The sequence below is a fragment of the Verticillium dahliae genome, genomic scaffold, assembly GCF_000150675.1.
Source record: "Verticillium dahliae VdLs.17 supercont1.11 genomic scaffold, whole genome shotgun sequence".
In the NCBI taxonomy this organism is placed as follows: domain Eukaryota; kingdom Fungi; phylum Ascomycota; class Sordariomycetes; order Glomerellales; family Plectosphaerellaceae; genus Verticillium; species Verticillium dahliae.
This window is the reverse complement of record NW_009276930.1, coordinates 654699-678934: the sequence shown is the minus strand read 5'-3', so window position 1 is coordinate 678934 and position 24236 is coordinate 654699. Positions and strand designations below refer to the sequence as shown.

Genomic DNA, 24236 nt, shown 5'->3' with positions numbered 1-24236 from the left:
GTCGGCACAGCCAACGCACTCGATCCAGCCAGACGAGATGAGGAAGCTCAGCATCCCAGCAGTCGGTGGCGTAGTGCGCCAATCTTCGTTCAGCATGTGTGCCTGAAGCGAACCTTGGACATATCCACACCAATCTTCTTCAGGAAGAGAGCGATACGGGCGATGAAGTAGCCGAGAGTCTCATTGTCGACCATGCCAGTCCTGACAGCCTCGCCAATGGTGGCATGTTTGATATCGGTCTTGCCGGCGAGCTGGACGTCGCGCGCGAGGAGGGCGAGCTCCACGTTCTCGACCTCGGAAAACTTGGGGTGCTTCTTGCCGCCCTCGGGGTCGACAAAGTGCTCAATCTCGGCCATGAGGAACTCGCGCACACGCAGGAGACCAGCACGGGGCGAGATCTCGTTCCTGTAGGACTTGCCGATGGACGCCGAGGCAAAGGGCATCTGCTGCTGGTTGAACTCGAGGAGCTTGGCGAAGTTCAGGAACTGGCCCTGGGCCGTCTCGGGACGCAGGTAGCCGGGGAGGTTGCTGCTGGGGCCGATGGCGGTCTGGAACATGAGGTTGAAGGAGACGGGGGGCGAGGGCTGGACACCGGTGAGGGGGTTGCGGAGGTCGAACTTCTTAATGAGCTCGCCGAGCTCCTCGCCGTTGTAGTTGTCAATCTTGGCCAGAACCTCCTCGTACTCCTGGACGACGGCATCCTCCAGCTTGATGGCCTCCGTCTTCTGCTTGCGCTTCTTCTTCTTGGTGGGGTCGTCGACCTCCTCGACCTTTTGGCCGCGGGCCTCCTTGTCACCCTTGAGGCGTGCCTCGAGGACGTCCTCGACAAAGTGGTCGGCGCGGAGAATGTCGCCGTTCTTGGGGTCCTTGCACATCCAGTCGGCAAACTTGTCGACGTGGCCACTCGTCTTGAGGACGTCGTGCGGGGTCAGGACGGTGCAGTCGACCTCCAGCATGTCCTCCTCGAGGATAAAGTGTTTCCTCCACACATCGATTATGTTGGCCTGCAGGGCGCAGCCGGGAGGGCCGTAGTCGAAGAGGCCACCGACGCCGCCGTAGATCTCGAAGGAGGGGGTGAAGAACATGCGGCGACGCAGCAGGGCATCGAGCACGGGGCGGTCGAGGGGCTGGCCCTTGAGGGTGGTGGCGGTCGAAGACATCTTGTTGCGATCTTTCTGGTTCTTGCGGGAGACCAGAACCTGTGTTCGGGGATGGTGGGCTGTGGACGAAAAGAGACGCCGCGAGCACGAAGAGGGGGAGGGGTAGAAAAAAGTGGCCTGCCGAACTTCGCAGAAGCTAGGAGCGGAACGAATTGAAGTGGTGCGTGGTGGGGTGGTGAGAAGGCGAAGGAGCTTCATTAGAACTAGACGAATGGGGGGGCAGCAGGCTGTGGGTGAGTCATCGGCCCTGGCCACTCTTGGAGCAGTGAGGCATCTGGCTGCTGGTCGCTAGCTGCTGCTCGCTGGCTGCTGCTCGCTGGCCGTTGCTGGCTACAGGGCAATGAACGATAGAGGGGGTCGGTAGCTTCAATCGGGGGGTTTGGACGGGACGGCTGCTGCAGGCGTGTGACTCTTTGTTTTGTGTTTGCGCGTATACCTTACCCTGATCTGACGTGGAGCATCACTACCCGTAACGAAAATTGCTGTTCCCTTGCTTGGCCTGGGCTTTTTGCTGCAGGCCCCGCGATGCCATGTCGGCAATTCCTCGGAATCTGACATGAACATTGATTTTCCCCCGTCACTGGCATCCTAGTCAGGTCTGAAAGGGCCCTCCCCGCTAATGCGAAGCATGTTGGAGAGCCCCGCTAAAATTTCTCTGGCCCAGCCTACTATTTTCTTCAAGGGCCTGAAGAAAGACTTCGCTGCGTGTACGAATCACGTTCAGACGGCCACCGCACCCTCGACAGACGGCAGGCAATCCGACACAATGGGTTCACAGAAAGCCGGCAACCGGTCCTCCGGGGCCTCGCTGTCCATGAAGACGAGCAACAAGATGAGGCGCAAGCAGATGTTCATCGAAGACAAGAAGGTCAAGGACAAGCAGCGACACGAGGAGCGACACCGCCGCAGGAAAGAGGAGGCCAAGAACCCTGAGCTTCGCGAAGCCCGACTCGCCAAGAACAAGCCCCAGACCCTCGAGACGAAGCGAGTGTGGGACGATGTCGACGACGACAGCCTGGGCGCCATTGTCGACGTCGAGAAGCTCAAGAGGCGGAGGCTCGAGGAGGAGGAGCGGGCTGCCAATGAAGCCATGGAGGTCGATGAGGAGGAAGACGACGAAGAGGACGACAACGACAGCATGCTTGACTCGGGTGACGAGGACGACGAGGAACGGCAGGCCAAGCTCGAGGAGAAGAAGGAGAAGAAGAAGCGCGCGAAACGCGACGACAGCATGGCACCCTCGACCACCAGCACAAACCTCGACCTCACCCCCTCCTCGCTGTCGACAAAAGTTCCCGACCCTCTTCACAGACATCCCACCGCCGCCTCCCAAAGATCCTCATCACGACATCCCCTCAACTCGACCCTCCACCACGAGGCCGACGTCTTCTGCACCCTCTTTCCCCCAACTCCAACTACATCCGCCGCACCCCAACACCCACTACGGCCACAAGTACTCTCTCCGCGAGATCAGCCGCTTCGCCGCCCAATCGCGAGTACACCCGCCGTCGTCATGCTGCGCGAGGGACCAAAAAGGTCCTCACCCGGGCCTGACCGTCGTCCCACCTCCCCCTCCGGCCCGAACCTTTACCCTTCTCCCGTCACCAACTTTTATGGAGGGGCAAGAAAACTGCCCCGGCCACGGCAAACCCCCACCAACCCACCTACCCGGAACTGCTGCTCAACAACTTCAAGACCCCCCTCGGCATGCTGACGGCCAAGCTCTTCCAGACACTGTGAGTCCCCCCGCGCCCTGCTGCTGGTCACGGTCATCTGCCCGGAAGAGTAGTTGTTAACGTGAAAATGCGCCAACCCCCCTTAGTTTCCCACCACAGCCCGAGTTTGTCGGCCGCCAGGTCCTGACGGTACACAACCAGCGCGATTATCTCTTCTGGCGCCGCCACCGCTACGTCTTCCGCGACAAGCGCGCGACCGAGAAGAACATCACGACCGCCGAGGGCAAGGACCTCGAGGGCGTCGAGGGCATCAGGGTTGGCCTGCAAGTGAGTATTCCTCGGAACAGCCTCCGCAAGACCTTGTCTGACAAAAGTGCCAGGAAGTCGGGCCTCGCTTTACCCTCAAGCTGCGGAGAGTCGACAAGGGTGTCGGCCGCGCCGGCAGCGAGGGCGAGGATGCCCTGCAGTGGGAGTGGAAGGGCAAGATGGAGAAGGACCGCAAGAGGTTCAACCTGTAAAATCAAATACCCCTACGAGTCGTATGACATATTGCAAGCTTTCGACACGAGATGTACGGCAGTGTCTCGGTCATTGAGGCCCACGATCGCGAAACATGCGAAGAGCTTGTCTCAACCCCTTGTCGTTGCTCCTATCTGAACTAGTTCTTGGTACAACCCTCGAACACTAAAAACCCGATCGTGAACGCCATTTCAGACGCCCTCCCCTGCAGTTCGCCTGCCCAAGAAATCAATGGTCCACTCAAACCCCACCTGTCAGTGTATTTACAATCAACGAGTGCCTGCCAAATTCCGATTTGGCTCGTGTGGCACTCAGATGGAAATGGCACTAGCTTTTGCCTTTATGTTTAAGCATCACCGCAGAATACCTGTATCATGTCAGACTCAAACGTACTAGGAGCTTGGCGCGGAGGTTCACTTACGCAACAATGCCTCCAATGGCAATGAGCACGCCGAAAATAGAAGCATCGTCAACACCTCGCCCGGAGATCATCCAGCCCAAGGCTACAATGGTGCAAGTCTTGACGTGGCCCACCACTGTGCTCGAGACCGGACCAGTCTGAGCAACGATGAAGAACTGGGAGATGTTGATAAGAGAGGCACAAAGACCAGACTGTGGATTTCGTCAGTTCTTGAAAAAGGATCCAGGTCGAGAGATGTACAACGTACGATCAAGATGAGAATCCATCGCGGAAGAGCCACCTCTGACCATACTGGAAAGTTGTCCACGAAGGGAATGGCATATAGAAGTAGAAAGGCAGCAATCGGCGCCTGGTTGTGCAGCAGCTGCATGCTTGACATCTCAAGCTTGCGGTGATAGCTGGCAATCCAGACCGTGTATAGTGAAGAGGCAAAAATGCCTGTGAAAGCGAAAACAACACCAAGCACAGATGTGCTGTGGATTGCAGCATCCGATGTAGGTCGTGTATCATAGTAGGAGACCATGCCGACGCCAAAGCACGCCGGGATCAAGGCGGCAATGGCAGCAGGGGGCAAGGTGGCCCGGTAGAGCACGAAATTCATGAGTGCCACAGTCGGCGTCAGAAGAATGCGGGCGAGCTGGTAGAAAGTGACCGAGGAGAAGGCGAGTGACAAGTTGGGAAGGATGACGTTCAGGCTCATTGCCACAGACAAAGGGATCAGTGTCTTGATCGAAGCTCGCCGGGGGACGAACAGGGCAAGAGAAGGTCGGGAGAGAAGGTGCAGTGTGAGCCAGGTGACGAAGAAGTGGAAGGCGGCAAACGTCAACTGGCAAAGCTTCAATGATGGATCCGAGAAGATGGCCTTGTTCGCGAAGACCTAGCACACTGCATTAGTGTCGTGATTAAAGAGAACCAAGCTCTGGATCTCTCACAATGCAGATGGTTGCCACAGTGTTGATGACCATCCATAGGAGCGCGATCCGAAAGCTGGCCGGCTGTTCTTGTGTTTTTTCGGACCCAGAGTCAAGCAGATGGTCGTCTGGATGGTCATCATCGTCGTCGGTGTGATCGACAGAACCTCTCTTTCCTTCCTCCTCGTCTCCATACAAGGAGGCCGACTTGGTCAGGCCTTCACGTTCATCTATCGTGCCTGTTTCGGTGGCTGACGAGCCAAACAATGGCGCTCGATCCATGGCGACGGCCTGCGTAGACATGGCGAAAGAATGACTGAGCCTTAGTTATAGCAGCAGAGGTCACTGACGTGGAGGCTTCAAGCGCAAATATCTGGCCTTCCAAGTTTTATGATGTAGAAACGCGCGCGTCTTGGTACGAGCCGTTGGTGGTTAAGAGCCGTGTTGGTCGTACCTGGTGTACATGTAAGGGCGCGTCCCAAAGGCCGGACACTGGAAGGAATGCGAGACAGGCTAGAAGGGAGGAGAGATGGTCAGGGCTGTCAACATGCGGGCTAGCTGCTAGATAGGCACCCGGAATGACTCTTCGGCTTGGAAATTATCAGGAGAGACAACTTCACAGACTCGCACTTTTGAGACGAAGTGGGCTTTTCCACGTCTCGTGCGACGCAATGTGTTCTCGCTGTTGCGGTCCAAAGGTGAAGATCTATCGAGGCAACACTTACATGCACCTTAGGTACCTAGGTACCTAGCCAAGCTTTGGCTACCGACTGCGCTAGGACGACTCAAACGCGATAACAAGGGCGTGGGCAGACGAACAGATGCAGGGGGAGGCAGGGATGCCTTCCAAAAGAAGAAAAAACATAAATGGCTGCTACTACCAGACTTGTTGAGAAAGCTTGTGTGGTACTTGCTTGGTAGGTGGTCTCGATTCGGGTGGCAGGAGCTACAAGTACCGAGGAAGCGGCGTCCAAGCCCGGGGTCGGTCCTTGGGGCTCTGAAACAGTGCATCGCCACGAAACCAGTCTTACAAGACCGTTGTCCGTGATTGACCCGAAGGAGCCGCACATACATCAACTGGTCCTGTTCGAGCCGTCGCCATGCTAGAATTCGCGGTCCGATCATCACCCTGAACTTCTCTGCACCGTGGGCGACAATTCGAGCGGCCGTCCTTCTCCAGAGCCCAGTGGCTAGACGTCGAACCCTTGATGAATCGGAAACTGCCCTCAAGGGATGACGGCGTTCAAAGGAAGATGTGCGGAGCCATCCACGCGCCATTACGTGCCTCGCCTACAAGTACTACTATACCTATCTACCTACCTATGATAAGGTTCATCCATCAGACGATGTTTGCTGTAAAGTTCAGACGGAACACTCGGCTACAGACCTCATACATTTCACGCAATGGCATCGAAACCGCAGCAATTACATATACCTAGCATCTGGAAGAACGACAAATCGTTGAGGGACGGAGGATGCCATCTGCTCCGGAGAGTTTCATGAACTGTAGTATTCACTAAGTCCCACACCCCCAACTCCGCGCCACCCCAACTCCGCGCACCAATTCTACCTACTTTCAACACCCGAAAATCGCCCCCCAATAGTACGTATATCGCAATATCTCACCTACCCCTCGTCTAATAGTTACGCTAACTATATTATTAAATTCAGAATAAAGAGCTATACTAAAGAAGACGTTTTAAATGCGCTTCAGGCTATTAGTAATAGCTACTCGATACGTAAGGCCTCTGTAACAACCAAGGAAGCAGGGCGGCCGCGAATCGACGACCCCGCGATCAGGGAGCGCGATAAGATAAGAATCGGGCCCACCTGGCAAATCACGTGATGGCTCACTCAGACATAAAGGGTGAGTCGTCGGGCTCACCAAGGACGCCGCAGTGAGCCAGGGAATGGCTCACGGGATAACACACCGTGATCCTAACATCATGGATCACCAACAACTAACCAGTGAGCCATCCAACATGAGCTCACCACCTAACACAACAAGGACAGGATGGCAGGTATATAAGGACGGACATTCTGGACTTGTAGATACATTCTTTCTCACGACAGTGATCAATCTAAGTCTTACCTTGTATTCATTGTAACGAGTGCGCAACGCCTTACGACACCACATCGTCTCAGAGTCACAACCTAAGCTTCTGCAAACAGCAACCCCAACCCTCTGGCAGTGTTCCCCCTTCGGAAGCTGCCAGGTCGTAACAGCCTCGTATAATTAGAACGTTCCTACTATAACGCTTCGAGGGAGACTTAAGGGCATAATAACGATCCGTAAAGCAAAAGCTCCTTATTAGAGGCTTAGTTAAATTTAGGAATAATACCTAGCCCGTTAGATCGTTAAATAAAGCGCCCTAAGGTTCGCCCCTTTATACTCTTAAGTCCTCGACTTCGTATATTAGATCCTCCTCGCTTAAGGGGACGATATTCCCCTTAAGAGGTATTAGATAGAAGGCTTTAAATAGCGAAATCCCTCTATTACGACCCTCCTAGGTAAGCGAATAGAAACTAGTTATATTAAGGGCGTTACTATTTAACGTCTTAAGGATTTCTTCCTTCTATTTAACGCCCTTAACGTTAAGGCTATTCCTCTATATTTACGATTTAATATAAACGAGATAAGTATTATAGAGGGTATAGGAATTAATAGCCTAATTCTAAGCTAAATAGGGTATCGGAAATATTATATATAGACGGCCGATTTATGCTCTTAGACTACTATTATTAAGTACGTATCTACTATAAGCGAGGCCCTCCCTCCCTTTATTATTTTTAGGGGGAAAACGCTCTAATAATAATAATTCCTTAAAGCCCTCGATAACTTTAGTAATTAGAAGTTTATTATAATAATTAATAGATAGACGAATAATATAATAGGCCTCGAATAGCTTATAAAGATCTTTATCCTTTAAATATAAGCTAAGGCCCTTAAGCTTAAATCTCCTCGCCTCCTTATAATAGATAGCTATAGGAGTTACGTATTTAACGACTTCTTATAGGAGTCCTTCTAAGAGAATATCCTCTTTATCTTCCTACCCCCGTATTCGAGCTATATTATATAGCCTCTTAACCTCTCTATATTTAGCCCCTTTAAGAGAGTATATAGGAAGTATCTTAAGAGCATAGTTTACCTCCTTAATACGTCGCTTATTAATAAACGGAACTTCCTTCTCTATTATTAGAAGGCTAAGCGTAACGCTATTATATATAATAATATTATAGGTAAATAGTATAGAATTAGCTTATAGCTAATAAGTTTACTTCGGCCTCTCTTAAGCTCTTAGATAATAGACGAGGGCTATCCTATACGCTTAGAGACCCCTTAGAAGTAGTAGAAATATATAGACTTTACTTTATAAACGCTACGAGGGGCGAAGGATCTACGGTTAAGCTATTCTACGCTATCTCGGATCTATATAATATTAAAGGCCTCGGTACGAGCTACGTAGCGCTTATTTATAAAGGTAGGGAAATCTCTAGATATTAAGGATATATAAATAGTAAAAGTAGGCCTCCGAATAGCTTAATTAAGCGCTTAACTAGAAATATATAAGCCCTATAGGAAGACGAGGGTAGCCTAGGAGCCTAACTTAAGGTTCACTAATATCCAGGCTATTAAGGCTGCTTAATTAAAGGCGTAGGCCCTCTATATACCGTTAGTAACGCTTATTAAGTATTAGGAAGCTGAGTTTAAGTCTTAGTACTCGGAATTTCTATTAGAATAAGCCCTATTAGGTAAGCAATTAATATTATCTACTATTCTACGCTGCTATTCGTTCGTCGATTTTGGTGCGCGGAGTTGGGGGGGCGCGGAGTTGGGGGTGTGGGACTTACTGATCATGGTTGCATTTACATAAACCTTCCAAAGCGAAACTCGTCACCCTAGCACTGGCCAGGTAACAACGGCTGCCAAAAAAAAGTGTCATGTGGCCTTTTTGACTTTGGTGCTTGCGAAACACACAAACAGAACGCTGGGATATGCCAGGTCTCAACATGCTGTTTTGCAGGCGTGTTCCTGGCCGAGAGTGTGAGCTTTTGAGCTGGGCGTCTGGAACCATGTTTTCTCTTGGCCACCGCTTGGTGTGTGCCTGGCACTCACTCAAAAGTCAGTCGCAGGTCAACTTTACGATTCAGGGGTCGCGACCCCCACCTGCTTCGTTAGCGCCGCACTTGCACGACCGCCCCTGATCCCCAGACATTCAAGGAAACTTTTCTAGCCTTGCCAACGAGATTATTAAATGTGCAAGGCCATGCGAGGGGCACATTGTGCCTGGCGTGGATGATCACGACGTGTCAAAGAATGACCAGGGCTTCGCTAAACTTCCTGACGACAGTCTTCCGAGGCTCCCATGGTATTTGAGGGGAAGGAGAAGCCAATTCGCCTCGTCTGTACCTGCCAGGTCGCGCCCACCATCCTCGACACATCATCTTTCAACACGTCGATTCACTATTATCAAAGCGATAACAGAGACGCTCTGACCAGCTGCTTGAAGTCAGCCAAGACACTGCCCGCCAGCACTCGCAACCTCCCTGGCTTCACCTTCACCTGCCTGTTACAGGCCACCTGAACGTGCGTGCTCCGTGCGAGGCGTAGCTTGTTTTCCGAGACGAAACGCCAACATCTGTACGACTCGTTCGGTATGCTCGTCTATTGGTAGACTACCAAGAAGAGAAGATCTTCGTTTGTACCGTCTAGGAATAGGTGAGTGAGCAGGAGTACCCCCACTGGGCGCAACGCACGATCATGGTGATCACAGGCGTAGGCAGGGTTCAGACCCTGATCTCATAATAGGTACCTTACTGAGACGAAAAGCAACTGTAGGACCCCAACGACACCTTCTTCGTCGCCCCCAGCCCTGCGTTTGGGTTCTGAAGGATTACACGAGCTACAACAACAGCGCCTCTCTTCTCATCCGCTTGTGTTTCCGTCCCATTCGCGCAACAATCTCTCCGCGCCGCTGCCCCTCTTGATCCTGATATCAATACGCGATAACGTGAAGTATCCTGGCTCGCGGGATCACCCTAGACATCCTCGCAATGACACAACTCAAATCCAATGGCGCATCAGGTGAGCCGCTCAGTACACGTCGTAGTCTGCCTCACTTACTGACGCGCAACGCCTGGTCAGCATACAGCCAGAGCCATCGCAAATTCTTTGAGGATGGGGGCATCTGGAAGGAAGCGCCGCTGCTCACAGGTAGCACCAAGTATGAGCCTCTGGATGATGTCAAAAACATCATGATCACAGGCGGCGCCGGGTTCATGTGAGTTGCTGTCCTTAGATCCAGACCCAGCCGCTGGGCCGGTGTCGCGCCATGCTAACACTCTCAGCGCTTGCTGGTTTGTACGACACTTGACACTGACCTACCCTGACGCCTACAACATCATCTCCTTTGACAAGCTCGATTACTGCTCGTCGCTCAACAATACGAGGGCGCTGAATGAAAGGAGCAACTTCACCTTCGTCCAGGGCGACGTGACGAATCCGAACGAGGTCCTCAACTGCCTGAAGCGGTACAATATTGACACGGTTTTCCACTTCGCCGCACAATCCCATGTCGATTTAAGCTTTGGCAACTCCTATGGGTTCACGCACACGAATGTCTACGGCACCCATGTATTGCTCGAAAGCGCCAAAAGCGTTGGCATCCGCAAGTTTATTCACGTCTCTACCGATGAGGTGTACGGAGAAGTCGACGACGACGACGACGACTTGCTCGAGTCGAGCATCTTGGCCCCGACGAACCCGTATGCTGCAAGCAAAGCCGCTGCCGAGATGCTGGTACAGTCGTATCAGAAGAGCTTCAAATTGCCAGTCATCATTGTTCGAAGTAACAACGTTTATGGCCCACACCAATTCCCAGAGAGTACGTTGGACAAACGCTGAAAACCTACTCACCGGTGTCCTGCTAACTTGGCAGAAATCATCCCCAAATTCACGTGTCTCCTCAACCGCGGCCAACCGGTTGTCCTCCACGGAGATGGAACCCCGACGCGCCGGTACCTGTTTGCTGGCGATGCCGCCGACGCTTTCGACACGATTCTGCACAAAGGCCAGATGGGCCAAATCTATAATGTCGGATCCTATGACGAGATCTCCAACCTCGACTTGTGCGGGAAAATGCTACGTGAGATGAACATTTCACAAGGAGAACCGGAGGATTTCAAGAAGTGGGTCAAGTACACGCATGACAGACCGTTCAACGACCACAGATATGCCGTGGACGGCACCAAATTGCGCCAACTTGGGTGGGAACAGAAAACAAGTTTCGAAGAAGGTCTGAAGATCACCGTTGACTGGTACCGGCAATTCGGAGAGGAGTGGTGGGGCGACATCAGCCAGATTCTGACCCCTTTCCCCATCGTTGCTGGGCTTGAGGTGGTGCCGGATAAAGGGGCAGTCACCGACGTGCCGCAGCAGGCTCGAGAGGAAGGGAGCAAGAAGAGAAAGGTCGACGGCTGAGTGGGGCGGAGTATGCCGCAGCTGTGTACCTGTAGACGAGACGATACTTTCACCATGCTTCAACATGGATTGGCAAGGTTTGACGTGCCATGACTGAGGGAGCGGGGCGTATCGGTTTGTCGTCTTGGAGGAAAGCGGGTTGAAGCAAGAAGAGATTACAAGTAAACCTGGCGCATGGGGCACCTAGCTGGACAGTAAAGGAGAGGGAGGGTTGGGCAGAGAGGTGTGTCGTTTCTCTTTCCACGCATCGCAGCTTCTGCAAGCATTTTAGATCGACTCAAGACTTGGCCACAGGCACACACGGAATACAAACGCTTGAGCCCGCGGATCTGGATCTCGTATCAGTGCATATGCGTGTAACAACCCGAAGGGTCCCCCCCCTCCCGGCGGCACCGCTGCACCAGTGACAATCGGCGCCGCTCTTGGCAATGCCGGCACGCATCCCCCCCCTGGCTGCCGGTCGGGGTGGGTTCATCTAACGAGAACAAGAAAGGGTACCTGTACCGCAGCCTGGAAGCTTGGGGGATAGGTGCCCAATGAGGGAGCTGTCACCCCGTCGTCGGGCGCCGCTCGGGTTTTGTGGGTGCCCGCCAGGGCCAAGTGGGATCTACCTCGTGGGACGAAGGACAAGTTTAGCGGGTGCAAGAACGTGGAGAGAGCATGTCAGCGTTGCGCGCTTGCACATCCTGGACAGAACTATTCCCTGTTGTCATACGTACTAGTGGAAGAAGGGAGCCCGTCGTTTTTGCTTCCGTCCCGACACTACTTGTGCTGGCGAAGGCCCCCCTCCCCCCCTTCTCCCTCCTCATCAAGGCCGGTCGCAGGCTGGGCTGCAGTGGCGCCCGTTGTGACGGCGGGATGGATGGGTGGCCCGCGGGGGGGCTGTCTATCCGGTGGATCGTTTCCACAGAGGGCCTGGGCTGACCTGGCATGCGCTCTGTTGGGTTGTTTGCGGGACAGCGGGAGTAGAGAGAGGGAGAGTGTGAGGGGGAGTGGCGGCCACCAAGAGTCGGGGAAAGCGGGTAGACGGACGGCGGGGACGAGGAGGTGCCTGTGCAGGTGAATGCAATGCAGTGCGTTGCTGGGATGGGGCACAAGCAGGCACCAGGAGATCAAGGCACTACCAGACAAGCACGGTCGATTTGCATACTCGAGTCAGTCGCGGCATCATAGATGCGCTCCCGTTTCTCCTGGGTGCCCGTTTCCTGACGTGGGAGGCATTCGGAAGCGGCTTACAGTACGATGTACGTTAGGGGGCGACTGGATGGTCGGCGCTAGATCCCTTGATAGGCCTAGGGGGTCATCGAATGTGGATCGACGGAGACAAGGTCGGGTCGCATGCGAAGCGGGTTGCCGTGCCTCTGTTCCTGGATAGGCCGATGACTGACGACTGCAAAGTGGCCGAGAGGTGCTGAGAAAGACAGCTGTCAGCCTTTGGCGAATGCTTGTCGTCCAGGTTAAAAGGCATGGTGGACGTACATGTACTTGTACAGTGCAGCACACAATGCAAGGTACTGCAACTCAGGCACCGACTGGGGGGAAGGGGAGGGGGGGCAGTCGAACAGGCCCTGAATGACCGGGATCGGGGGCATCCTCGAGGGAACCGATGCGCCATTTGGTCAGAGATTGCAGGTGATTGTTTGGCGGGCGATCATTGGCCTGGACTGCTCAACAGGCTCGACAGAAGGCCAAGAATCCGGCTTCGGTTGATGTGTCCTAGGGGAAGCAGCGGACGGAGAGAACGCCGTCGCACCGTATCTATCGAAGAAGCTTCCATCTGCCGTTGCCACTCCGTCGAAGGCCGAGTCCAAGGAGAATATGCCGGGAAGACCAGCCGGATGAACATCGACATGAAGAAGGGATTGTCATGCTCCGAGCTTACCGGAACCGACTGTAACATGGTCATTTAGTGTCAAGGTACATGGTACAGATACCAGTTAAAAAAAGTCCGCTGTCACATCGCAATTGGATTCGACAACCCGCAAAGTTGGAGGCTGCTCCGGGGGGGGGGGCCTTGTTCCCTGCAATGGACCCGGAAAAGAAAGCCACGGACAGTCCACGGACAGTCAGGGCCACCGTTCCTCCGCATGCATCCTACAACTCTGTGTAATCAGTTGGGGCAGGACAGGGGGTGCCCATCCCCGTGGAACAGTGACAGAGACCGCCAATAGTATGCTGTTAGAAGCTTTTCTGATCAAGCATTGCACAGGAGGTGTGCGACATGGATGGAACCCATGTGGGTGGGCGCAGTAACACGGATTGTATTTGGTGTATTGATAAAAAGGGTTATGTGGTGACGGTGCGTATGGGTCCCGTTTCGACCGTTACAGTTGTGACTCGCTGCGATGTTTATTGATAAAGAGATCGGGGGTGACTGAGATGGACGTCTGCCTCTGCTCTGGTCCCTGTGTAGATACAAGATGTGGGAGCAGACACACTGAAAGATGGTGTGGTAGAGAAAGAGCTTGATCCAGGCTTGGAAAAGGACCAGGCCTAAAAGGGGTGTGATGCCAAGCTGGGCGATACCATGTCCGCTGGTGCCCAGGCCCAGCGCCGGAGCATGCTTCCTCATCAGTGCTAATGCCCCCCAGGGAGCTGTCCTTCACTCGTCAACTGCCAAACGAACCGCAACCCTGAACATCCTAGCACTCCGGGGCCCTGAAGGCTGGCCCCGATCCTCCTCTAAAGCCCCCATGCGCCCCCGACTCGAGCAGGTACGGTTCTCCAGCTTTCCCGCACGGTTCACCCTGGACCTCGACCCACGACGAGGACGAGGACTCAATGAGACAGGACGGCCAGGAAATCATCAGCCCACCATTCTTGCCGTTTCCCCCATCACCAACCAACATCCCTCGAAAGGCGCTGCCGCTCCCGCCTCCTCCGCCTCCTCCGCCTCCGCCGCCGCCGTACCTGTCTCGAACCGTGGCTCAGACTGTCATGTCGCTCTTGGCGATCTCGGAGCCATCCTCACTATCGCCGTAGCTTCACAGCGACAGCCGGCCGCAGTGCCTCCTCGATGGCCAGAAATCGCCGCTCCAAAAAACGTTCAGGGACCTGCCCCAGGTCGCGCGCTCACCACAACCAGTCGCTTGACGGAATCGGCACGGGCACCATGTCTACGCTGTCCACCGAAGGCAAGTCGAGCGACGGAGGACTTTCTAGCGACAGACTGGACAGCGAAGGCGGCACCTACACCGAGATGACCAGCGTCACGGGCTCGGAGGAGCTCAACAGCGCCGTCGGCGCCCTCGCCGCTGACCATCTCGCTGATGCGAACATGAGCGACGACCACTCGACCTCTGCCCCCAACGACAGCGAACACCCAGCCTTGGTGGATGCGCATGATCCTGATGAGCCACTGCCTACCGAGCGCGACATGGAAATGTTGGTTTTCCCTTTCCTTACATCCCCCCGCATCGCGTGCGACCGGCCCGCATATTCCACGTGGCCCAGAGACTGACAAGACCGGACTCGTCGCACAGGGCGTCAACACGATCTATCACAGAGCAAGACTTGGACTATCGGTGGGAACACGGTCGACGGTACTGTGGCCCGCACTACCACATGCCCAATGACGAGTACGAACAATGCCGAATGAGCTTGATCCACCGAATCTACTTTGACATTTTCGACGGCGAACTCTCATCGGTTGCGCTTCACGATCCCGACAGGATATTAGATATTGGCACCGGCATTGGCGAATGGGCGATTGGTGTGTCAGACGCCTTCCCTGATTGCGAGGTGATTGGGACCGACATATCCGCTATACAGCCGACGTCTGTGCCGGCGAATTGCTTCTTCGAAATTGACGATGCCGAGCTTGAGTGGACGAGAGAGCCAGATTCTTTTGACCTGGTTCATTTTCGAGACATGCTGGGCGCCTTTGAAGACTGGAACTTTATCTACCAGGAGGCATTCACCGTCATCAAGCCCGGCGGCTGGATAGAGCTGATGGACATTGACGACTCCAGCAGCGCTCTGAAAGCGTTCCTCTCATCTTTTCCCGAAGAATCGGATATCCACCGTCTTGTGAGGGATCTCACTCTTTCCACCACAAAAAGCGGCCGGCCGCGAGGGTTGCAACATCTTAGCCCTTCGCTATTACACAGGGCGGGATTTGTAGACATTAAGATTACGGAACACGTCATTCCCATCAACATTGAGGCTGGCGGCGGCAAGCTGTGGCTCATCTCCTGCATCGACGGACTGGAGGCTTCCACACTACGACCGCTGACACAGCACATGGGATGGGAAGCGGACGAGGTCAAGGAGGCATGCTTGAACGTCGCCCGCGAAGTGACACGCTTCGCAAGAGATCCGATCAAGGCAAAAGGCCTCAATGTGAAGATTCGGTCAGTCGTCGGGAGGAAGCCGACGACAACGATACCACCGGAGGAACAGGGGCGAGGCGAGGAGCCGGAGTTCGTGCCTCAAGTCGTCATGCATGATATGAGACTGGAGTAGTAAGTATCGGCTTTTCGGCGATGGAGTGTATGGATCCGGAAGGGAAGGAGGCCTCTTCTGAGTCCCTAACCTATGCCAGTTGTCTCCGAGGATGTGGGCGGATAGGATGATACCCAGGGACTCTGTTTGGATGAACGTCCATGCTGGCAGGGGTACTGAAGCGCTTCACTTTTGGCGCATCAGTGGCGGACGGCTTTTTGTGTGTTTCAGCAAACATTCAGGCGTTGTTGTATCTTCTTCTGTCACCGTAGGGATGCTTCTCAAGCAGGCGTTGGATTGAGATGGGAGTAGGGATGGAATCACCCATCATTGGGCAATGATCAGCCAAAGTGCTGGCCCAGAATTGCTTGAATGTGGTTGTCAGTTACGATCTACCATGTTAGACGTGGAAATACAGCCAGGGTTCATGATTACAACCCTGCATTCCCTGCATTTCTGTGTGACCACTCATGCAGGTAGTTTTCGCATCCGCAGGTCTTGTTGATCACGTCGAAATTGTGGCTAGGTAGATACACTCACTCTTTTGATCAGCGGTCATCCAGTGCGGGCGCTCGCTCAACACCAAAGGACCTCCACAGGCTAAAAGTGGAGACCTGAGCTCGACGCATCCTCCACCAACGACATCATCCCTCCAGCCACCTCAGGCGAAGCTCACCCAGAGCTCGCTGCCTTGTCGACAACGACATCCCCGCCAGTCTCGATCCTCGGCCACGACACCACACAGCTCAGCTTGCTCCTTGGACAACGGGCGGACGACGAGATTCAATCCACCGATTTCACAACAAGCGAAACGACAGTGCATGGCAACACCAGCTCGATAGAACAGCCACCATGGCACTCACCACCCCCGATGGCCTCGGTGCCGCCCTCGACACGGATGAGCTGCCCATGTTCGTCGTCGAGCGAGTGCAGCTGCAATTCTCCGTCGCCGCCGATTTTGTAGCGGCCCAGGTGGCGAACAACGTCCTCGTTCTCGCCCTCTCGAATGGGCGCATCCTGCGCATCGACCTCAACAAGCCAGAAGACATTGATGGTTTGTCTGCCATCGTGTCTCGACGTATCAGCGGGCGAGGCTAACACATTGATAGACATTGACCTTCCGAAAAAGACCTCCGAAGTAGGCGTCATCCGTCGCATGTTCCTCGACCCTACGGCATCGCATCTTCTTATTTGCACGGCACTCGGCGAAAACTACTACCTGCACTCGCAGCACAAGAACCCCCGACCGCTGGCTAGGTTGCGAGGCGTCTCCATAGAGAGTGTCGCATGGAACCCCTCATTGCCGACCGCATCGACGCGCGAGATCATTCTGGGTGCCTCGGACGGCAACATCTACGAAGCCCTGATTGAGGCGACCTCTGAGTTCTACAAGAAGGACATACGCTTGAAGAACCTCCACCGGCTGCAGGATGGCCCTATCACCGGTCTCTGGGCGGATGCTCCGCAGGGGAAATCTGACGTCCGACGGCTCATGATCGCGCAGCAGAGCAGGCTCTTCCACCTCTCTGGCAAGATTGGCAATGGGTACGACAGCCATGGCTCCGTGTACACCAAAGTATTCGAGTCCGAGCAACCTACAATACATGAACTGTCGCGAGCTTCCGGGGCGGCACCGTCTTCGCTTGTCGTGTCCCCGGATCCGCCCGAAACGAACCCCTACGACGACGAAGAGGCCGAGAGGGCGTATGCGTGGTTGACGTCTCAGGGCGTCTTCCACGGCAAGCTGTTGACAGATGCTGATGCAGAACTGGGCAAGAAGGTATTTGCCGGCTCAAAACTCCAGGCGCGAACGGACTTGATTCATGCCGAGGCATCGAAGAGGAGAGGATCACCCGAGTTTGTGGATGCCATTGCACTTACTCAATGGCACATCCTGCACCTGGTTGGTGGCCGTGTAGTGGCCACCAATCGGCTGACCGGGGCCATCGTGTACGACCAAATTGTTCTCGACGCCGGACAGACCGCTCTCGGGCTGTACGTGGATCTGCAGAAGAATACGTTCTGGCTCTTCACCAGCCAGGAGATTTTCGAGGTTGTTGTCACAGACGAAGACCGCAGCATCTGGCAGATTATGCTCAAAATGCAGCAGTTTGACGGCGCGCTGCAGCATGCGAAGACTCCAGCGCAGAAAGAAACAATAGCTACGGCATACGGTGATTACTTGGTGGGCAAAGGCCACTTTTTGGAAGCGGCTGCGGTGTACGGACGCAGCAACAAGCCCTTTGAAGAAGTCGCTCTATCCCTCATCGACAATGCGCAGCCTGACGCCTTGCGAAAGTATCTCCTCGCCAAGCTCGGGTCTTTGAAGAAGGGGGCCATTATGCAAAGAGTCATGATTGCAAGCTGGCTCGTGGAGGTCTTCATGGCCAAGCTGAACTCGCTCGATGATACAATCATATCACAGGCCGAACTGACCGAAAACCTCAACCCGAAACAGTCGAAGGAACAACTTCAGGACGTTGAGAAAGAGTACAAAGAGTTCGTCAATAAGTACAAGCAGGACCTTGACAAACGAACAGTATACGACGTTGTCAGCTCGCATGGCCGCGAGCGGGAACTGCTCTACTTTGCCAACGCGGTCAACGACTACAACTACGTCCTGTCCTACTGGGTCCAGCGCGAGAGGTGGCCTGAAGTCCTCAATGTGCTGAAGAAGCAGACAGATCCAGAAGTCTTCTACCGCTACAGTACTGTGCTCATGACCCATGTTGCAACAGATCTGGTGGAGATTTTGATGCGGCACTCGGACCTGAAGCCGCGAAGCCTCATCCCCGCGCTCTTGGAGTACAACCGCAACTTCAAGGGGCCGCTCACCCCAAAACCAGGCTGTTCGTTATTTGCAATACATCATCAACCAGGTCAAGTCGAAAGACTCAGCTGTCCACAATACTCTGGTTTCTATTCATGCGTCTCATCCCTCCTCCGATGAGGCCGGCCTGCTCGCATACCTGGAGGCTCAGGGCGACGAACCCGACTACGACCCCGACTTTGCGCTGCGCCTGTGCATCCAGCACCACCGAACACTATCGTGCGTTCACATCTACACGAGCATGGGCCAGTACCTACAGGCAGTAGATCTGGCTCTCTCCCATGATGCCATCGAGCTGGCGTCTGTTATTGCTGACCGGCCCATGTCGAACCCGCCTCTGCGCAAGCGCCTCTGGCTTGCCGTAGCGCGCAAGGTCATCACCCAGTCAGACGGCATCAAGACAGCGATCGAATTCCTTAAGAGGTGCGACCTTCTGAAGATTGAAGATCTGATCCCCTTCTTCCCAGACTTTGTCGTCATCGACGATTTCAAAGAAGAGATCTGCGCGGCGCTCGAAGACTACAGCCGCAACATTGACGGACTCAAGAAGGAGATGGACGAGTCGTCGCAGACTGCCGCCAACATCAAGGTCGACATTGCCGCGCTCGATCAACGATACGCCATTGTCGAGCCGGGCGAGAAGTGCTACGTTTGCGGGCTTCCACTGTTGAGCCGTCAATTCTTCGTGTTCCCGTGCCAGCACTCGTTCCACTCGGACTGCCTCGGGCGAAAGGTGCTCGAGCAAGCCGGCGTCGGGACGAGCAAGAGAATCAAGGAGCTGCAGGTGCAGATCAGCAAGGGACTCGTCAGTGGCGTGAAGCGGGAGGCCATGATTATGGAGCTGGACTCGCTCGTTGCTTCGGCTTGGTATGTTTACACCACCACAATCCCTTCCATCAAGGTTGCGTGACTGATTCTGTGTGCAGTATACTATGCAGCGATTTTGCCATCAAGAGGATCGATGAACCGTTTGTCACAGCGAGGGACAACCTTGTCGAGTGGGTTGTGTGAGTTTACAGTCCGGGTATGGTTTGTGCTGTACATATTGCGGGATTGCTGCACGAGCGCGGGTGTCGGGGAGTATCCTGTGGGTGGAATACAATTCAGCTTTGCGATTTCACAGTGGCTTTTGGACGGTGACGTGCGTGATGGGCGTGGCATTCATAATGGCGGCGATATTGAGAGCTGCGCATGAGCTTCAGGTTGGTATTTTTTATTTCTCTTCACCACTATCGTACGACTGAACCCACAACGTCACTCGCAGTCAAAGTGACCTAAGCGCTTTCACTACCAATCCTCCAGCCTGAGAGTTTGCGAACGCCAATCTTGTCCATGTCAAGTTTAAAGGCAGCGTTTCGAGCACTAAAAGGGGGGCTTCAGATCTCGCACACGGTCACATCAACTTTCGACCTGGTGAGCATCAAAATGGCCACGATGACCCCGTACAACCCCAGCACCTCGGCAAAGATGAGAATCAGCACCATGCCAGAGTAGAGCCTGGGCTGCTGGGTGCTCGCTCTCACTGTCAAGCACAAGCGTATATCAGCCGAAGCACTTCTTCCGTGAACAATGAAGGGAGATGGCACGACAAGAGGGCGCAAAGGGGGACGAGAACGCACCGCCCGCATCGCCGATGATGCCAATGCTGAAACCAGCCGCCATGCCGCTCAGCCCGACGGCGAGCCCGGCGCCGAGCTGCAGGAAGGCGGCGAAGAGGGTCGTCTTCTCCCTGAGGTCGCCGGCGATGAGGACGGAGGCGACGAGGCCGTAGATGGCCAGGATCTGGGCCATGACGGCGCACAGCGTGTTCTGCATGAGGCGGTCGGGGCGCAGGACGCCCGAGGCGAAGATGGCGGGGGCCGACTTGGCGGTGCCGTAGGAGGCGCCGATGACGGTCAGCGTGATGGCTGAGCAGCAGCCCAGGGCGCCGAAGACGGGCTGTCATTTTTGGGGGTTGTCAGACTTGGGGATTGTGGAGGGGAGGTTCGAAAGAGATTAGCGAAAGAGATTAGGGTGGAGTGGTGAACTTACGGCATATGCTGGGCTGCCGGCATTTTGGGGGAAGATGTTAGCTGGGCGCTTCTTGATGCGTAGGGTGCCCTTTGACGAACCAGCGGTACATGCTTGCGACGAGATCCATAGCGGGCGAAGAGGCGAGTATGGTTTGCATGAGAATGGTCAGGTCAGGCAGGGGAGGGGCACGAGGCACGAGGCACGAGGCACGGCGTTATTCAAAATTTCGATTCATCGTCGCGAGTTATACGGAGTCCATTCCAGGCAGACATTGAGCAAAATATTGTGACGGGAGGCACAGCCGTCGGGCTGATTATCTCGGACTTCAGCCTCAGGGCTTACTTTGAGCTGGTGAAGGTACGATGACCACCCAGGCCGAATGGTGCAACGGCAGAGGCATGTCGCTTCATCGCAGATCGAGAGTGTCATGCCAAGAGTCGTGGCTTGCCGGCTCCCTCTCAGTCTTCCTGGAAGATCATGTCGATGTCCAGGCATCCAGATAAAGTAGAGGATGATTGGTGATGGTGGTGTAGGTCGCCTGGTGTTTAGAGGCGTCGTCTGACTGGTACCTTAGGTGGTTGACGAATGGCAATGGCAAGACGGCAGGAGCACCTCGTCAGGGGTTCTGGGCATTACATAAGCCCACTGGACGCCTGGACGCACAGGGCGTTCCTGCCTCTGGTGCCGCCCCCCCTCCTTGTGCTCCTTGTGGAACCTGCCCCATGTCCCCAGGACATCACGGCGATCATGTCCAGCACGCGCCACGCCTCGGACCCATCAGTCACCATCGCTACCATGATCATCATCCGCGGCCACGCCATCGGCCTGTCTTTTCACCGCCGTCCGAATTCTGAAATCGGTCTGATGGAAATCGCAGAGCGAAACATAACAGCCGACCATTCTTGGACTGGGAACAGTTGCGAACGAACCAGGTCTCACGGGTTGCTGCTGTATGACGTGCTTCAAACACGCTGCATAGTCGCCGGTCTTCATCGACTTTGTGCCGTCGCCAAAGGAAAGCAGACGAATTCCCCATTCCCCCATGTTAGATGGTGTACCGAGTACGACAAGCTTTGCGGCAAAGCACTCTATTCGCCTTGGCCCGAGGAAACAGTATGGGGATCTGCGTTTGGGGGCGCGGAGCACCATGTTGATGAAATACTCACGACGCCCCGTCTCGCTGACGACTCCCCAGCCCTACGATCTGCTCTGCCGATTGCGGCCATGGCCATTTCGAATTGGGCTACCTCGCCTGAATGGTTTAGGCGGCATGGCTGCGGCGGTTCCAGACCTGTCTGATGATCCACGCGAGCTGTAACAGAAGTCGCTCGGCTCCCTGACGCCCAGACGTCCTTCGTGTTTCAACCTCGCGCCAACGCCCTCTCTTTGGTCCCCTGACCCGACTCGAGCGCGCAGTGACACACCGCCGCCCTCACACTTGTCGCTGGTGACGAGCTCTTCACGGCTTTCCAAACAAGCGACTCCTCTGGGTCCCCGGCAAGCATGATGACCTTTGTAGCATTCACCACTCGGCTTTCCCCTCTGTGAGGGCCGTCGGGGGTGAAAATCGTTTTTCGGACTCCCCAGCAAAAAGCACTTGGCCGTGTCAACCAGCGTACCGTGCTCCCCGCTCGCTGTCTTGTTCCCTGACCCATTGTTCTATTCCAAGACGATCTGCCAGTCTCTCGGGTTTCTCGTCTTCTCATGCCCTTGACCCTGCTTTTGCGAAGTCGTTCTTCTTTTTTGCTACCCTTACATATCATTATCGGTAGTCTCCGACACCAAACACTCATCCCTCTTCTTTTGAATTCTTGACTCTGATCACCCGTATTTTTCCTTTCGTCTATCTGTATACTCACTTTGTCTGTCCCGCCTATTCCTATTTGCGCGCAGGACCGTCGCTAATACCGAGGGCTCCTCCATCTCGACTACCATACGACCGACCATAAGCGGACTTAATTTCTTGTCAATCTACAGCTCACCACTCTTGCACGAGCATCGCCTTCTATTCTTCTTCTCGGCCCGGCGTCGACTTGCCTCTTGGGAGGCCTTTTTTCAAGTCCTTCATTCGACGAATAGAATATTGATTGTCTTTTAGCCGTCAGTCAGTCCGATGGTATCACAACACGCCTCTTGTCTTTCCTGAGTTCTGCCCCGCCCCTGGCACCGGTCTGTCAGCAAAGTCGCCGGCTGTCCTTCACCTTCATTCTCCGCCATCATCATTCTCCGCCATCATGAGAACAATACCAATATGGGTTCTCTCCTCCCTGCTGTTGTCTTCGACGGGCGAGGCCGTCGCGTTACGGAAGAGGGACGGCAGCCCTGCGCGGGTCATCGGTTTCGACTTGGAAAGCAAGATCATCCAGGCTCCAAACGACAAGAATGGCATGCGGCGGAGAAATACTGTCACAGCTTCATTAGACAACCTGGTACGTACGGCGCCATCGGCCAGCTGGGAATATTCTACTGACCGGCACCCTCTCAGCAAACCCTGTACTTTGTCAACGCCACTCTCGGCAACCCTCCACAGCAGTTCCGCCTGCATCTGGATACAGGCAGCAGTGATCTCTGGGTCAACACTGCCAACTCACAGCTCTGTCAGGAGGTCCCTAATCCCTGTGCCCTATCGGGCATGTATGCTGCCAATCAGTCATCGTCATACAACTATCTCGGCAGCTACTTCAACATCTCCTACGTCGACGGGTCCGGCGCCACGGGCGACTACGTGACTGACGATTTCAACATTGGCGGCACCGTGCTCACCGATTTCCAGTTTGGTATCGGCTATGAGAGCTCCGCTGCGCAGGGCATTCTGGGCGTCGGCTATCCCATTAATGAAGTCCAGGTTGGCCGGGCAGGGATGGATCCGTATGACAACATTGCGGCCAAGATGAAAGCGCAAGGTCTTATTCAGTCCAATGCCTTCAGTCTGTACCTCAACAGCCTCAGCGCTTCAACCGGCAGCATCCTGTTCGGCGGTGTGGATACGGAGCACTTTGTTGGCGAGCTTCAGACACTCCCCATTCAGATGCACGCCGACATCCACTCCGAATTCCTTGTGACGCTGACCGATGTGACTCTTGGTTCTACCACCATGGGCTCCGACCTGGCCATTGCCGTCCTCCTCGACTCGGGGTCGTCCCTCTCCTACCTCCCGGACGCCATGGTCAAGGAGATTTACTCGATGGTCGGTGCCGTCTACCAAGAAGAGCAAGCGGTCGCTTTCGTGCCTTGCGCGCTCCGCCAATCCCCGGCCAACATGACCTTCACCTTCTCCAAGCCAAAAATCACCGTGCCCATCAGCGAGCTTGTTCTCGATCTCTTCAAGATTACGGGTCGTCAACCTACGTTCTCCAACGGCGCGCCCGCGTGCCTCTTCGGGCTCGCTCCAGCAGGTGCCGGCACGCATGTCCTGGGCGACACTTTTATGCGCTCCGCCTACATTGTGTACGACATGGAAAACAACGAGATCTCGCTGGCGCAGACGCGTTTCAACACGTCGAGATCCAACATTTTGGAGATTGGCACGGGCCGCAGCTCGGTGCCGTCGGCCATCACGGTTGCCGAACCGGTGGCTGCCACGCATGGACTCCGCGGTGGAGGCGCCGCGGCCGCGCATAGCACGGCTCATGTATTGACGCCGCTGGCTGGGCCATTTCTGGCTGGCGTCATCAGTGGGATCCTTGGGTTTGTGTCATTTTTTATTTAAAGCATTGGGAGCGAAGACGGTGACTTTTTATACATTTGCATCGCGACGGCGTCTTGTTTTTTATTGTCACTTC

General features: G+C 54.7%; 8 protein-coding genes across 8 annotated transcripts in view; 5 read left to right on the top strand and 3 right to left on the bottom strand.

Annotated features, from left to right (window-relative positions):
- VDAG_05855 (glycyl-tRNA synthetase) overlaps nucleotides 1-1160 on the bottom strand; it is a gene marked incomplete at both ends in the record, with an annotated part of 1988 nt that extends 828 nt beyond the window's left edge. The window contains one exon of the mRNA XM_009655252.1: nucleotides 114-1160. Within this exon, the coding sequence (XP_009653547.1) occupies nucleotides 114-1160 (1047 nt within the window). The remainder of the gene's footprint in view (nucleotides 1-113) is intronic.
- Nucleotides 1161-1779: 619 nt separating this feature from the next.
- On the top strand, nucleotides 1780-3354 carry VDAG_05854 (RNA processing factor 1; the record flags this gene model as incomplete). Its single annotated transcript, XM_009655251.1, has 4 exons — nucleotides 1780-2656; nucleotides 2787-2896; nucleotides 3038-3163; nucleotides 3217-3354. 4 exons carry the CDS (start codon nucleotides 1780-1782, stop codon nucleotides 3352-3354), a joined length of 1251 nt encoding a protein of 416 aa, XP_009653546.1.
- Nucleotides 3355-3460: 106 nt separating this feature from the next.
- VDAG_05853 (solute carrier family 35 member E3) lies at nucleotides 3461-5139 on the bottom strand. Its single transcript, XM_009655250.1, has 4 exons — nucleotides 4709-5139; nucleotides 4024-4653; nucleotides 3777-3967; nucleotides 3461-3722 (listed from the first exon to the last, which is right to left on the bottom strand). The coding sequence occupies exons 1-4, from the start codon at nucleotides 4988-4990 to the stop codon at nucleotides 3683-3685; spliced, it is 1143 nt and encodes a 380-aa protein (XP_009653545.1). The 5' UTR covers nucleotides 4991-5139; the 3' UTR covers nucleotides 3461-3682.
- A 4603-nt stretch (nucleotides 5140-9742) lies between these two features.
- VDAG_05852 (dTDP-D-glucose 4,6-dehydratase) lies at nucleotides 9743-11168 on the top strand (the record flags this gene model as incomplete). The annotated part of the gene is made up of 4 exons (XM_009655249.1): nucleotides 9743-9773; nucleotides 9834-9969; nucleotides 10037-10572; nucleotides 10627-11168. The coding sequence occupies 4 exons, from the start codon at nucleotides 9743-9745 to the stop codon at nucleotides 11166-11168; spliced, it is 1245 nt and encodes a 414-aa protein (XP_009653544.1).
- Nucleotides 11169-14184: 3016 nt separating this feature from the next.
- VDAG_05851 (uncharacterized protein) lies at nucleotides 14185-15632 on the top strand (the record flags this gene model as incomplete). Its single annotated transcript, XM_009655248.1, has 2 exons — nucleotides 14185-14552; nucleotides 14651-15632. 2 exons carry the CDS (start codon nucleotides 14185-14187, stop codon nucleotides 15630-15632), a joined length of 1350 nt encoding a protein of 449 aa, XP_009653543.1.
- An 831-nt stretch (nucleotides 15633-16463) lies between these two features.
- On the top strand, nucleotides 16464-19452 carry VDAG_05850 (vacuolar membrane protein pep3; the record flags this gene model as incomplete). The annotated part of the gene is made up of 4 exons (XM_009655247.1): nucleotides 16464-16665; nucleotides 16721-18354; nucleotides 18458-19308; nucleotides 19368-19452. 4 exons carry the CDS (start codon nucleotides 16464-16466, stop codon nucleotides 19450-19452), a joined length of 2772 nt encoding a protein of 923 aa, XP_009653542.1.
- A 157-nt stretch (nucleotides 19453-19609) lies between these two features.
- Nucleotides 19610-20854, bottom strand: VDAG_05849 (vacuolar ATP synthase subunit c; the record flags this gene model as incomplete). Its single annotated transcript, XM_009655246.1, has 4 exons — nucleotides 19610-19963; nucleotides 20061-20379; nucleotides 20473-20564; nucleotides 20797-20854. The coding sequence occupies 4 exons, from the start codon at nucleotides 20852-20854 to the stop codon at nucleotides 19818-19820; spliced, it is 615 nt and encodes a 204-aa protein (XP_009653541.1). The 3' UTR covers nucleotides 19610-19817.
- A 1834-nt stretch (nucleotides 20855-22688) lies between these two features.
- VDAG_05848 (candidapepsin-3) lies at nucleotides 22689-24163 on the top strand (the record flags this gene model as incomplete). Its single annotated transcript, XM_009655245.1, has 2 exons — nucleotides 22689-22883; nucleotides 22940-24163. 2 exons carry the CDS (start codon nucleotides 22689-22691, stop codon nucleotides 24161-24163), a joined length of 1419 nt encoding a protein of 472 aa, XP_009653540.1.
- Between the last annotated feature and the right edge of the window lie 73 nt (nucleotides 24164-24236).